General features: G+C 38.9%; 1 protein-coding gene across 5 annotated transcripts in view; it reads left to right on the top strand.

The window, feature by feature from the left end:
• Nucleotides 1-11,237, top strand: part of ATF1 (activating transcription factor 1) — a 57,912-nt gene extending 46,675 nt beyond the window's left edge. For all 5 annotated transcript variants that reach the window (XM_045287316.1, XM_045287315.1, XM_013006950.2 and 2 more), the window contains one exon: nt 9,723-11,237. In XM_045287316.1, coding sequence (XP_045143251.1) covers nt 9,723-9,867 — 145 coding nt within the window. In that variant the 3' untranslated portion in view covers nt 9,868-11,237. The remainder of the gene's footprint in view (nt 1-9,722) is intronic.
• The last annotated feature ends 2,333 nt before the right edge of the window (nt 11,238-13,570 follow it).

Raw genomic sequence — 13,570 nt, 5'->3', positions numbered from 1 at the left:
CATGAGCCCTTGATAGTTTATAAATGGGTATTTTGTCATATCTTGCCCTGGGGTTCTGTGAAATTTTAAGCAAAGTTTTTCAAGCAGAAGATATTTTATCTTTCTTGAGATGGCAGTTTAAAAAAAGTACATAGAGAAAGAAGTCGGAAGATTCAGTGGTATTCTAGAGCAAGAGACATCATTGCTGATATTAGATAAATCTTGGCTCCAAACAAGAATACCAGAAGGATATTTAACCTGTGCTTTGTTGACTGTATGAGGTCATTGGCCATATAGATTACAGTAACATATAGAGAACCTTACGGAGAATGACAGTTGTGGGACACGTAAATGTCCTCATGTGGAATCTGCACATGTACCAATAGGCGGTCGTCTAACAGAGCAAGGAGATACTGTGTGGTTTAGGATTGTGTCAACGATGAACTCATGACTCTAGGTCATATATAATATAAAACTGAGCACAGGGACTCAATGATCTATCAAAAATGAAAAGGACATAATCTAACATTCAGTAAAATAAAGCGGATATAAGACTCTACCTTGATTTAATAGCCTCATTTATGAACTCAAACATACCAGTGATCATGAAGATGGCACAGACCAGACAACAGTTCGTTCTGTTACACACAAAGATGCCATCACTGGGCACCAACTTGATGGCCACCAACAACACTATAATACTGATTATGTTGCCAGCCTTCTAGGGCTCTCAGAGAGCCTGTCACTGTTGCAGCCAACGCAACCAGGTGGAATAGAGCTCTTCCAAGTTAATTTTTATAAACGCAGAGGAAACAGTTGGGTTTGCTATCTCCCAACTGCTTCAAAGTTCAGTTAAAATCAAGCAAGTTACATACCTTAAGCTATGTGATAAGAAACAGGCTTTACAATAGTCCCAGGAGTAATTGACAGGTTTTATAAAGAGCCGAGGATTTTCAAGCAAAGGACTAAAGGGAGGAAAGTTCACAGGATAATAGTTGACTTTTCCCCTACGGGATTTTCAGAACATCAGTTGACATCTTCATTTTTCCAAGACCGGTACCTCCTAAAGCTTCTGGATTCATCGCTTTGTCTTCATGGCCCTGCTTCCCCTTTCTTGAGTTATAGCATCCTTGAGTAATTAACAGGTTCTGCATCGAGCCCAGGCTTTGAATAATTAACAGGTCTGAAGGGAGTGCTTTAAAATAGGGGAGGGGGTTGATACATCCTGGGTCCCTTTTAACAAACGAATTCTCAACAGATCAAATCCCAAACTCTGCTACGTGTCTGGTATTTGATTAAAAGTAGGCTAACTCTCTTACCCTCTCTTGTCAATAACAGGCAGGAACACAGAATTGATCTCAAAAATAAATTTTGACCATGAAAATATTGCAGGGACTTAAACCGCATAAACATTTCTTTTCCTCCTGGATATATTTTAAATATTGCTACTATAAAAATGGTATGTGGGCATATTACCTCCTCTAATTTTTCACTGTCACCACCAACAGCCCAAGGCAGATTCCTGAGGCAGAGGTCAGACTTACCTCCTCTTCAATCTTTTTGCGAATTACGATAGCCAACCAGCATTCTCTACTTCCCTATAGACTCAGCCAGTCATTTAAAAGGATGGTTTGAATATCTCATTTAGGTTTTAAAATACATTACATAGTTGGAGGTCATAACTGTCAAATATTTTTGGAAAGAGAAGTTTTTTATATCATTTTATTAGGGGCTCATAGAACTCTTATCACAATCCATACACACACACATCAATTGTGTCAAACACATTTGTACATTTGTTGCTATCATCATTCTCAAAACATTTGCTTTCTACTTGAGCTCTTGGTATCAGCTCCTCATTTTTTCCCCTCCCTCCCCGCTCCCCCCTCTCTCATGAACCCTTGGTAATTTATAAATTGTTATTATTTTGTCATATCTTACACTGTTCGATGTCTCCCTTCACCCACTTTTCTGTTGTCCATCCCCCAGGGCGGAGGTTATATGTAGATCCTTGTAATTGGTTCCCCCTCTCTACCCCACCAACCCTCTACCCTCCCGGTATCACCACTCTCACCACTGGTCCTGAAGGGATCATCTGTCCTGGATTCCTTGTGTTTCCAGTTCCTATCTGTACCAGTGTACATCCTCTTGTCTATCTGGATTTGTAAGGTAGAATTGGGATCATGATAGTGGTGGGAAGGAAGCATTTAGGGACTAGAGGAAAGTTGTATGTTTCATTGTTGCTACACTGCACCCTGACTGGCTTGTCTCCTCCCCGTGACCCTTCCGTAAGGGGATGTCCAGTTGCCTACAGATGGGCTTTGGCTCTCCACTCCACACTGCCTCTCATTCTCACTAATATGATTTTTTTGTTCTTTGATGCCTGACGCCTTGTGTTCACACAGGCTGGTGTGGGCTTTGTTACTTCTGAGCTAGCTGGCTGCTTATTTATCTTCACTTCTTTAAGACCCCAGATGCTATATCTTTTGATAGCCAGGCACCATCAGCTTTCTTCACCACATTTGCTTATGCACCCATTTGTCTTTAGTGATGGTGTGGGGGAGGTGAACATCATGGAATGCCAGTTTAATAGACAAAGTGTTCTTGCATTGAGGGAGTACTTGAGTGGAGGCACAGTGTCCATCTGCGACCAGGAAAGAGAAGTCTTATCGAGTGATTTTTAACAAGTCTCTTGGGTTTCTTAGGTACACAATCACATCATTAGCAAAAACTATTCTTTTAATATTTATATAAATTATTTCATTGTACTGCATCATCTGGAATCTCTAAAGTAACAAAGACCCCTTGCTTTGTTGCCAAATTTATTTACAGTGCTGTCAGTTTTCAGTAAAGAAACATTTTATCCCGAAGTCATTAAATGTATATACCTGGTCTTTTTATGGTAGTTTTTATTTTTCTAGAAAATCATCCCATTAATTTACCAACTTTCAGTGGATTGGTAAACAAAATCCTATTGCAGTTTTGGGAATCAGTTGTATCTATGGCTATTTACCCTTTTTTGCTTCTAATATGGTTTACTGATGCTTCTTTTTTCCTTGAACATATTATATTGCATGGTACCCATTGTATTCATTTTCTCAAGCCACCAGATGTCTTTCATGCTAGATGTACAGACTTGAAGATTTGTGTTACAGGGAAGTTAGATAAATCTGTTGCTGGTAGGAGTGAAGCAAGACCAGGAGGGTCGTACATTCAGTTCTTCATAGTCAGGTACAGTGTTAGTGTACCTCAGGGATAGTGACAGAGTGGGGAGCAGGAGGCTGAGGAATAAATCTGTGATGGCCTAGCTCCACAGTGTCCCCGTCTCCTGGAAGGAAACACTCTCAACACAGGTGTCAGTGAATCCGCACACACCGAGTTCCCATAAACACACCTTCAAAAATCACAGAATGCCAAGGAGTTAGGCCTCCATGATGCTATGAACCCTTCCCTTACATAATTCTCACAAAACCCTTTGAGGTATCAATGATATTATTTCCATATTTTGAGATGAAGACACCAAGGCATTGAGAAGTTAAGTTGCGTGTCCAGAGTTGCACCTCTTAGTAAGTGATAGAAGTAAGATGTAAATTCGGGGATCCAGGCTTCAGGGTCCAAGTTCATCGATCACATTACTCTTCATTTCAGGAGCACGAGTCAGCAGAAATAGCGAACACCAGAACTAGTTTTGTAAAGTGTTCAAAAATGTGGAGAAAGGGCAAGAAGTATGTTTTCTATGTTTAAAGAAAAAAAGGGTATTAAAAATATCAAAGATCAAGAGACTATTTTTAAAAGGATCAAAATTTTAAACATAAATAAAAAATTTTAAAAAGGCCAAAATTGGAAAGGAAAATATATAACTGTTAAAATTACCAAAGATGTTTTAAATTTGCTAAGGATATCCAAGAAAATCAATTCTAAAGTATTTAAAAGATTTGAAAGAAAGCATGTTGTCTTCAACATTATGCTAGAATTTCTTGCCAGGATAATAAAAACAGAAAATGAAAGAACAATTAAAATGGTTGAAATAAAAGAAACAAAAATATTATTATTTTTACAGCATGAAACAAATTTTTATTTCATTTTCAGGTTTATATGAAGCCTGACGTCAACTTCAAATTTTTGTGAATCTTTTCATTGTGAATTACATAAAGGTTTATATAATAGATCAGTTTCCCCTTAAATTCACACACATTTTGTCATCTCCTATCCTGTTTCCTCATTGTATTTCCCACCTCCGGTTCCTCTTTGCTAACCCTACTGAACTTTGTGCTAGGGCACATGTTGCTCTTGTGATCACATGTGGTTAGTGTAAGCTGTGTATCACCTCCCTCCCTTAGGTCATTGTTCCCCTTATGGACTCCTCTGTTGTTTAGCGGATAATTGAGCCGGGGATTGAGTTCATTTCTAGACCTGAAGGGTGATGAGGGGCCATAGTTTTGTGGGTTCTACTAGGCTCTATTTGACCAGTAACACTAGTTTTTCTTAATTATTTTGAAGATTTTTCATATCCAGGATCTTCTGGTGTGACTCTCTTCAGAGGACTCGGTGGTGGTGGCCAGACACCGTCTAGCTCTTCTGCTCTCACGACTGTGGAGTCCGATACTTGCATGGACCATGAGTCTGTTGGACTAATTGTTTCCATGCATATTCCGTTTTCTTCATTCTTCTTTTCTCTGGACAGGGAGAGACCAAAGAAACCCCCCAATGGGTCAACAATAAAGTTTGGTCAAACGATTTTTAGAACGATACCTTAATGTTATCAATAATAAAATATCTGAGAGTGGAGGTAACAAAAGATATGTAAGACCTTTTGGGAAAATATGGAATATTTTGAAAGACATAAAGGAAGCTTTAATTAAATAGATGGAGAAATAAATTCTGTTCATGAATATGGAAACTCAGTATGATAACTTCTTCCCCACCTACTCATAAATCCAGTGTAGTGCCGATCAAAATCCAAAACGTTGTTCCAAGAATGACAAGATGATTCTGAAATTCGAAGAACAAGGGGCCAAGAACAGCCAAAATAATCCATAGTAAGAATAAAGTGAAGGGATAGGAGGTTTTATTTAAAGTCATGATAATTAAAATAGTGTGATATTGGCATTGAGATAAACAAATCGACCAATGAGATAGAAATAGCCTAGAAATCCACAACTTGAGACAGGTGTTGCAGATTATGGGAAAAGAATTCTTCAACAAATGATGCTAGGATCACTGGTTATTTACATGTGAAAACAAAATTTCCCCGCTCACATCATACACAACTATCTCACTTGGATTAAAGACTTAAATGAGGGGTGGGGGAAGAGGACTTAAATGAGAAAATGGAATTTTAAAACATTTAGAAGAAAATAACATCATGACTTCAGATATTGGGAACAATTTTTTTTAATCATTTTATTGGGGTCTCGTACAACTCTTACCACAATCCATACATCCATCCATTGTGTCAAGCACATTTGTACATTTGTTGCCATCATCATTCTCAAAACATTTGCTTTCTGCTTGAGCCCTTGGTATCAGCTCCTCATTATTCCCCTCCGTCTCCACTCTCCCCTCCCTCTTGAACCCTTGATAATTTATAAAATATTATTATTTTGTCATATCTTACCCACTCCCTTCACCCACTTTTCTGTTGTCCATCCCCCAGGGAGGAGGTTAGATATAGATCCTTGTGATCGGCTCCCCCTTTCTAGCCCACCCTTCCTCCACCCTCCCGCTGTCACCACTCTCCCCACTGGCCCTGAAGGGATCATCTGTCCTGGATTTCCTGTGCTTCCAGTTCCTATCTGTATCAGTGTACATCCTCTGGTACAGCCACAGAACAATTTCTTAAACAAGATAAAAAACATTAACATAAAAAGAAATATCCACGAATCTAATTTCATTAAAATGAACGATTCCTGTCCATGAAAAGATAACATGAGTAGTAAAAGTATAAGCCAGAAACCTCTAGAACAGCAGTTCTCAACCTGTGGGGTTGAACAACCCTTTCACAGGGGTCGCCCGATTCATAACAGTAGCAAAATTACAGTTCTGAAGTAGCAACGAAGATAATTGTATTGTTGGGGGGTGGGGTCACCACAACCATGAGGAGCTGTATTAAAGGGTCGCGGCATGAGGAAGTTTGAGAACCACTGCTCTAGAAAATACTATTGTAAATAATCAGTATAAAAAAATTTGGCAAAAGTTATAAATAGGCATTTCTCAGAAGGAACAAAGAAGTGGTTCATAATCATAGTAGTTTATTAGCAATTAAAGGACTCCAAATTAATACCACATTATGATATTACTTATAGCCACTCAATTGAGGCAAAAAAAATCTGACCCGGAGTTGGCAAGGCCTTGGGGAAATAACATACTAATAAGAGTAACTGGAACAGGTACTTTGGAAATTAATAAGGTCTCACCTTAGCACAGTTGACCTGCTATATGAGCTGTTCCTCAGTTATTTTTCTCTGTGTTTAACTCTGAAGACTTTTGTAGCAAATGACATGCCTAATGCTCAGAGTAGTGAAAAGCAGGGAACCTCAATATGCACTGAGAACAATTGATAGAAGGGAATAATGTTCATTTATAATGACTAATTTTCTAGGGCCGTTGCAGGAGAAAGATAAAGCTGTCTGCTCCTGTAAAGATTTACAGTGTTGGAAACCTATATAGAGTTGCTAAGAGTCAGAATTACTTAGGCTTTTATTGTCTCAGTTCTCAAGTCTAGAAGTACAAACTCGGGCTATCAGGAGGGTTGTAGTTTCTCTGAAGGCTCTCGGGGAGATCCTCTTGCCTTTCCAGCTTCTGATCGCTGCAGAGAGTGTAACTCCACTCTCTACCTCTGCCTTTGTGTCTCAGCCTTCTCTCTGTTTCTGCGTGTTTCTTTTCTTTTTCTTGCACAGACACTATTCATACTGGAGTAGGCCCCACTCTACTACAGTATGACCTCCTGTTAACTGGTGACATGTACAAAGATCCTATTTAAACAAGGTGACATTCCCCGGTACCCATAATCAGGACTTCAACCTATCTTCTGGGGGGTTATCCATAAGAACAATGATGGAGTGAACTATCACATAAAAATAAATAGATTTTAGAAAACCTAACCGAAGGGAAAAACACCACAATACATAAAGTACAGTATTTTATATTAGACGGTAAGCATGCTAAGTGTTGTATAACTTAGGGACATATATGGGTAGACAAATATGGTTAAAATCATACAATAACCAGTGCTCATATGTAGACAATTGGACATCCCCCTACAGAGAGGTCACAAGGAAGAAATGAGCCAGTCCGGGTGCAGTATAGCACCGATGAAACACACAACTTTCCTCTAGTTCTTTGGTGCTTCCTTACTCCCACTATCATGACCTCAATTCTACCTTACAAATCAGATTAGACCAGAACATGCACACTGCTACAGATAAGAGCCAGCAACACAGGGAATCCAGGATAGATAAACCCCTTAGGGCCAACAATGAGAATAGAGATACGAGGAGGATAGGGGAGGATAGTAGGAGAAAGGGGGAATTGATAGCAAGGATCAACCTATAATGAGGGGCGATGGAAGACAGTGTAAAATGAAAATAATCATATATAACTTATCAAGGGTTAGGGAGGGCGGGAGGGGAATGGAGGGCGAAGAAATGGGGAGCTGATATCAGGGGCTTAAAGTGGGAAGAGACTGCTTTGAAAATGATGGCAGCATATGTGCAAATGTGCTTGACACACTGGATAAATGTATGGATTGTGATAACGAGATGTAAGAGCTCCCGGTAAAGGATTTAATAAAACAAAAAAAAATCATACAATAAGTATGGTCAACAATTATAAAGGAACCAACCACCTTGTAGCATCCTCAAAAGATGCTGGGTCGGAGGCCAGACACAGGCTGTCTGTCTACTGTGTCTTGGTTGGGAGAAGTTAAGCTGTGGTGACGAGAAGCAGGGCAGTTGCTGCCCGAGGAGGGGACTCTGGCAGTGGGCGTGTTCTATGTGTTCCCGTCAGGCTGGGGGTTTTAAGGACACCTGCATTCACCAAACTGATCCCACACTCATTATCTTTTGAAAAAATTTGTTATTGAAAGATCATTTTTTTGAAAGATCATTTTATTAGGGGTTCTTATAGCTCTTTTTTAATCGTTTTATTATTAGCTCATACAACTCTTATCACAATCCATACATACATCAATTGTGTAAAGCACATTTGTACATTCATTGCCCTCATCATTCTCAAAACATTTGCTTTCCACTTAAACCCCCGGCATTAGGTCCACATTTTTCCCCTCCCTCCCCACTCCCCCCAAAAGATCATTTTATTGGGGACTCTTACAACTCATTGAAATGCATCCATCGATTGCATCAGATGTTGCCCTTGCTCTTCTCTGGACATGGGATTACTGTCCTCTCTTTCCCCACCCCCCCACCCCACTCTCATAACCCCGCAATCCATCACAAATTATTATTTTCCTTTCTCACACCGACCGCTGTCTCCCCCCATGTTTTTTGTTGTTCTTCCCCCTGGAGAGGGGTGTATGGTTATGTTTAGATCATTTCGATCGGTTCCCCTTTTCTCCCTTCCTCTCCCCTCCCCCTCTTCCCCTTCCCCTTCTGGGATAGCTATTCCTACTCCTGTTCCTGGATTCCATGTGTCGTGAACCCCCATCTTTTATCTGTACCTGTGTACATGCTCAGGTCTAATCTGAAGCAGCACCAGCATCATGATCGTTGGGGGTGAGGAAGCCTCAAGGAACCAGAGGAATATTGTGTGTTTCCTTGGTGCTTTACTACACTCTGGTTGACTCATTCCTTCCCTGTGGCCCCTGGGGGGAGGGGGGGGGGATTGTTCTGTTGGCTACAGATGGGCTTTGGATCTCTGTTCCAACCCCCCTCATTTTCAACAATGTTTTTGTTTGTTTGTTTGTTATGTGTCTTCTGATGCCCATTACCCAGTCCCGATGACTCCTTATGATCGCACTGTGCTTCTTTCATGTGGACTTGTTGCTTCTCTGCTGAATGACCACTTGTTTAACTTCAAGCCTTTAAGACCCCAGGCGCTATCTTTTAATAGCCGGGCACCATCCGCCTTCTTCACCACATTTGCTTATGGACCCATTTTGTCTTCAGCGATTGTCAGGAGGGTGAACATCTCAGACTGCGATTTGTTGGAACAAAGTGTTCTTGTATTGAGGAAGGGTAAGCGCAGAGGCCCAAAGTCTGTCCTCTACCTCAGTGTATTACCATATAAATATATGTACATGGGCCAATACCTCTATTTGGTGGATTAATGTTATTTACATATGTATACAGCTGTGCTTATACCTCTATCCATTGCTTTGCTTCCTAGGTCCTTCCTCTGTTTCATTTTACCTTTCTCCTACCCCACCATGAATTTCCTCCTATTTCTGCCTCTTGGTACTTCCTCTTACCTCGTTTGCTGTTGCTCTGACACTCCCCCTCATTCCCCACCCCCCAGTCCCTATCTCCTCCTTGTTGACTCTGATTCCCTATTTGTTCCCCTGTCCATGGCGCTGCCTGCTCAATGCTCCCTCCTCCCCCCACCCCCAGGTCCTCCAGGACTGGTTCGAGCTGCTGCCACACTCATTCTCTTGAGCATTTCACTGAATGTCGATTATACCTCAGTTGTTTTTTAATGAGAATTACTGAAGTCGATTTACTGTGTAAAGAATGTGACATTTTCCTCACATTCTTGTTTTGTTTTTTCCTTTTTCTATGTCTGTGTAGGGAAGCTGCTCGAGAGTGTCGTAGGAAGAAGAAAGAGTATGTGAAATGCCTGGAAAATAGAGTGGCTGTTCTGGAAAATCAGAATAAAACTCTCATAGAAGAGTTAAAAACTTTGAAGGATCTTTATGCAAATAAGAGTGTTTGACTCTTAAAATATTTTTGTGGACTTGTCTAAAAATTAGGTGGATTTCTTTTCATTTTGATGGAGTTTTGTAAGACAAAAGGTCAAAAATAAAGCTTTTTATTTAGGCTTTTGCAACTCAGAGATCACTCTCTTCTACAAGAAATCTGGTGACATCGGATAAAGGAAAATATGACCTCCAGGAGGCTACTGGCGCAACTGGAAGCTTTGTAAAAATTAAACAGAACTCAAGATGCAGGAAGTTCTGAGCTTCAACAGTATGAATTGTCTAAATTAACAATAGAAATTTTTAAATGGCAGATAAAATGAAAATTGGGTGAATTGGATTTTTTAAAACAAATTTACCCTCAATGTTTGCATTCCTTACTGTTTCTTGGTATTAACTTTTCAGTAATGTATGTGTATATGTTCTTATTTCTGCCAATGAGTTCCAAATGACAAATGTCAATGAAAAACTAATGCATACGTAAATCCATCAATGCTTTCTGAGCATGTGTACTTGTTCTATTGTCAAGCCTTTTAAAAATGGGTCGTTAAAGTTTCTTGAACTTGAGAGTGTTTTTGAGCGTAATTATTTTTGAGGCCTTGTCCTAAAAGGCATGTAAGGTACATAAATGGAGTTGTGATTTTATGAAATTTTTATTAGAATGGAAAGAGAGCTATTTAAAAGTTTGATACTTTTCACTATTTAAAAGCCTGATACTTTCAAATAGTTTGTTTTGGGTTACTCTGGGAATGGTGATTTTTTACAAATTATAATAAATTGTGTTTTGATTCTATATTCTGTATTAGTTGAATATACATATTCTGTTGTGCTTCAATAGAATGGGATGTTTACAGGCCCTTAAAATGTTGTTAGAGGATTTTTTAAAAACCCTCTGAACATGCTTACCAAAGTTTTTCTAAGAGGATTTCATAACCAATTTAATGTGGAGTTTATCAGAGTCTAAAATTAGTGCAGTTATTAATGCAATTTTGTGTTAGAGACTCTTTTGTACTGTAGTGAATGGTACCTTTATAAAAGTGACTGCCAATATATTTTTATAGCTAATCTTTATAAATTCTAATGCTGACTTTTAATGATTATTTTAAATGTTTATATAGTTGGTTTAGTAAAAAATAAATATTTTGCAACTCAAAATACCATTTTTATATTATGAAAAGTAAAGTTTTCAGATAGGCTAATATTTGAATTGTACACTTTTGGTATGCAGGTTCTCTAAAGTCAGGAATGCTGCCAGTGCTCCAGTGTTTACCTTCTGTATTCCAGTTTATACATACACTTTGAGCTGTGCTACAAGCAACTGTGTGTTCCTTATACAATATGTTTCGTACTGTCTTTTCTGAAATTAAAGGATGTTTGATAAAATTAAGTTTTCTGAATATAAAATTTAATACTTAATATCTGAATGACAAGCTTGCTGATTTTGCAGTGCATTTGTAGTTCTAAAATGAGGGTGAGTTTACAGTTCTGGCTTATACAATCTATTTTTTTACAGTATTTTTAAAACATGTTTTGATTTGGTCATAAAACCTTGATTATTTTTGAAAAATGTATTGTCTTCCCTGCAAGGGTTTAGGACATGTTAAGGAACTAGTATAAAGAGATCGGATCACAGGTGATGAATCTGTGTTCTCTTGATAATAGCTTTCATGAAAAGGATCTATTAAAATGGAACTGTTCACTGGGCAGCAGTTTATGAAGAGAAAAAGCTCAGTCGCCGGTAAAATTACTTGTCTCGTTATATGTGTAAAGCTGGAATTTCAGATCGGAGACCCAATAAGCCTTAAGACTATGAGTTTATATCTATCTATGTAATCTATGAGGTTTTTAGGTGAAGTAAAAGCGAGTTCTAAAAGGTAATGTATTAGGCAAATGTTATATGTGGCTGCAATGGAGGTCTTGGTTCCTTTCCAGCTGGACATGCACAGACATTTGCTGACCCCACTCTGCTTGAAGACATCTGCTAGCTAGTCCCATAGTGATATGGAAAAGGCATATTTATGAAAATTTGATATAGTCTATGAACACATTTATACCATATCAAATATCCTTTTTAATTTTATTGAGTAGAACATAAGAAATGGGCATTTGTTAGAACTGTGCTATTTGTGACTGCTTCAACTTGTTGAAATGTTTCATTTAGTATCCCATCAACTCCTGCAGCCTATTGTTTTGTGAATACCTTCAGAGCAGCTTAGACTTCTTTCAATAGATTTTTTATGGGTATGTAATATGCTTAATTAAGGCCATATTCATAAGGCTGCCTTGCTTATGAAAAATTAACCATTATTAATTCACTAAAACTCTCAATATATTCTTGATCATATGCTACTTCTTGAAATGATTGAATGTCAACAAATAGTTTCTGATACAGTGACTATTCCATTCATCTTTTTAATTTATTTTACATGATTTGCATTGTTCAGCATTGCAGTTCAAGCCTGGATTGTTTCTTCGGGTCTGTCAGCTTCAGGAATGCTGAGCATTTTTCACTTTGCTTTCCAGTCCCAGGTTCCTGCACATTGTCTTCTCAAGCTCTCCTTTGGCATTTTCTGTGTCAGCTTTCCCATCCTTTCTTCCACTGGCTGTAGCGGTTCTGTGTTCGAGAGCAAGTGTCAGAGTTGCTTACTCAGTTCCCTGTCTTGTTAAGGACCTTTCCGCCATGTGGGATGGATGCACTTGACACCACCTCACAGCTTGTCAGGTCGTTGGTCGTTGGTGTTCAGGCATCACATCTGTTCTTGAGCTGTTTTCTCAGTTAGGATAGGGTATACTCCAGGTTCTAGTTTGGCTCTTGTGGACTTTTGATTTTCTTCGGCTTCCACCTAACCTTGTAAATGAGCAAGTGGATTTAAGTAGTTATAAAAATATGGATCATGATAGGGGATTACTACATAAAACATTGTCACCGTGGCAATCCAGATTCCTAGGAAAGATGTAAATGGATTTAAAATGAATGGATTTTGATAAAAGGCCTGATAGCCAATTTAAAGAAATCACAAGTTACAGTCAAAGTAGGGTTGCTTTTACAAAGTACCAAAATTAATCATCATATAGCACTTGCTCTGGTGTGCAAACTGAGTTTTTGTTTTTAATCAGTGAGGTAGTTCCATGGGCCTCTGTCCCCACAATTCCATTATAAGGAGGTTCTGACTTAATTCAAAAAAGTTTTCCTTATAATAACCCTTTATTATCAGCATCATTATAAATCTGATCTTTGCCTTCGAGTGTTGAAAATATCACAAGTAAGCCTACAGATGTGTTTTAACATACAAATTATAAATCTAAAAAATTTACTCTGTCAGTGAGTTAGCCATTTTGTCAGTGGCAGTAATAACTCCACGTGTGGAAGATTCTGGGGCATCTGAATTGTCGTTGCTAATGGGGACAGTGTTTGATGCCAAAATGATTGAAGGATGTGTAGGTGGTCGTTTTCTTTTGTTCAAATCCTTTTGATGTGACAACGCACTGTTTCCCAAATCTGCCTATCAGCTTTTAGCCAAGTGATCAAATTGGGTCCATGTTTTCAAGCAACTAGAGCCCGTGATTTAGTTTAGAAAACACCATCTCTATGGCAGTGTCTGGGACATCTTGCACTGCCTCCCTAACATAGTCCCAACAAACGAGGGACCTGACAGTGCAAGCGCCGATCCTTGTAACTCGAGGAGCAGAAAGCAGTGTGTTTTCCCCTAAAACAGAATG

This window comes from Echinops telfairi, unplaced genomic scaffold, assembly GCF_000313985.2.
Source record: "Echinops telfairi isolate 266 unplaced genomic scaffold, ASM31398v2 ScPeMD7_12;HRSCAF=54, whole genome shotgun sequence".
NCBI classification, from domain to species: Eukaryota; Metazoa; Chordata; class Mammalia; order Afrosoricida; family Tenrecidae; genus Echinops; species Echinops telfairi.
Note: the sequence above shows the minus strand (reverse complement) of the source record. Positions and strands in the feature narration are given on the sequence as shown.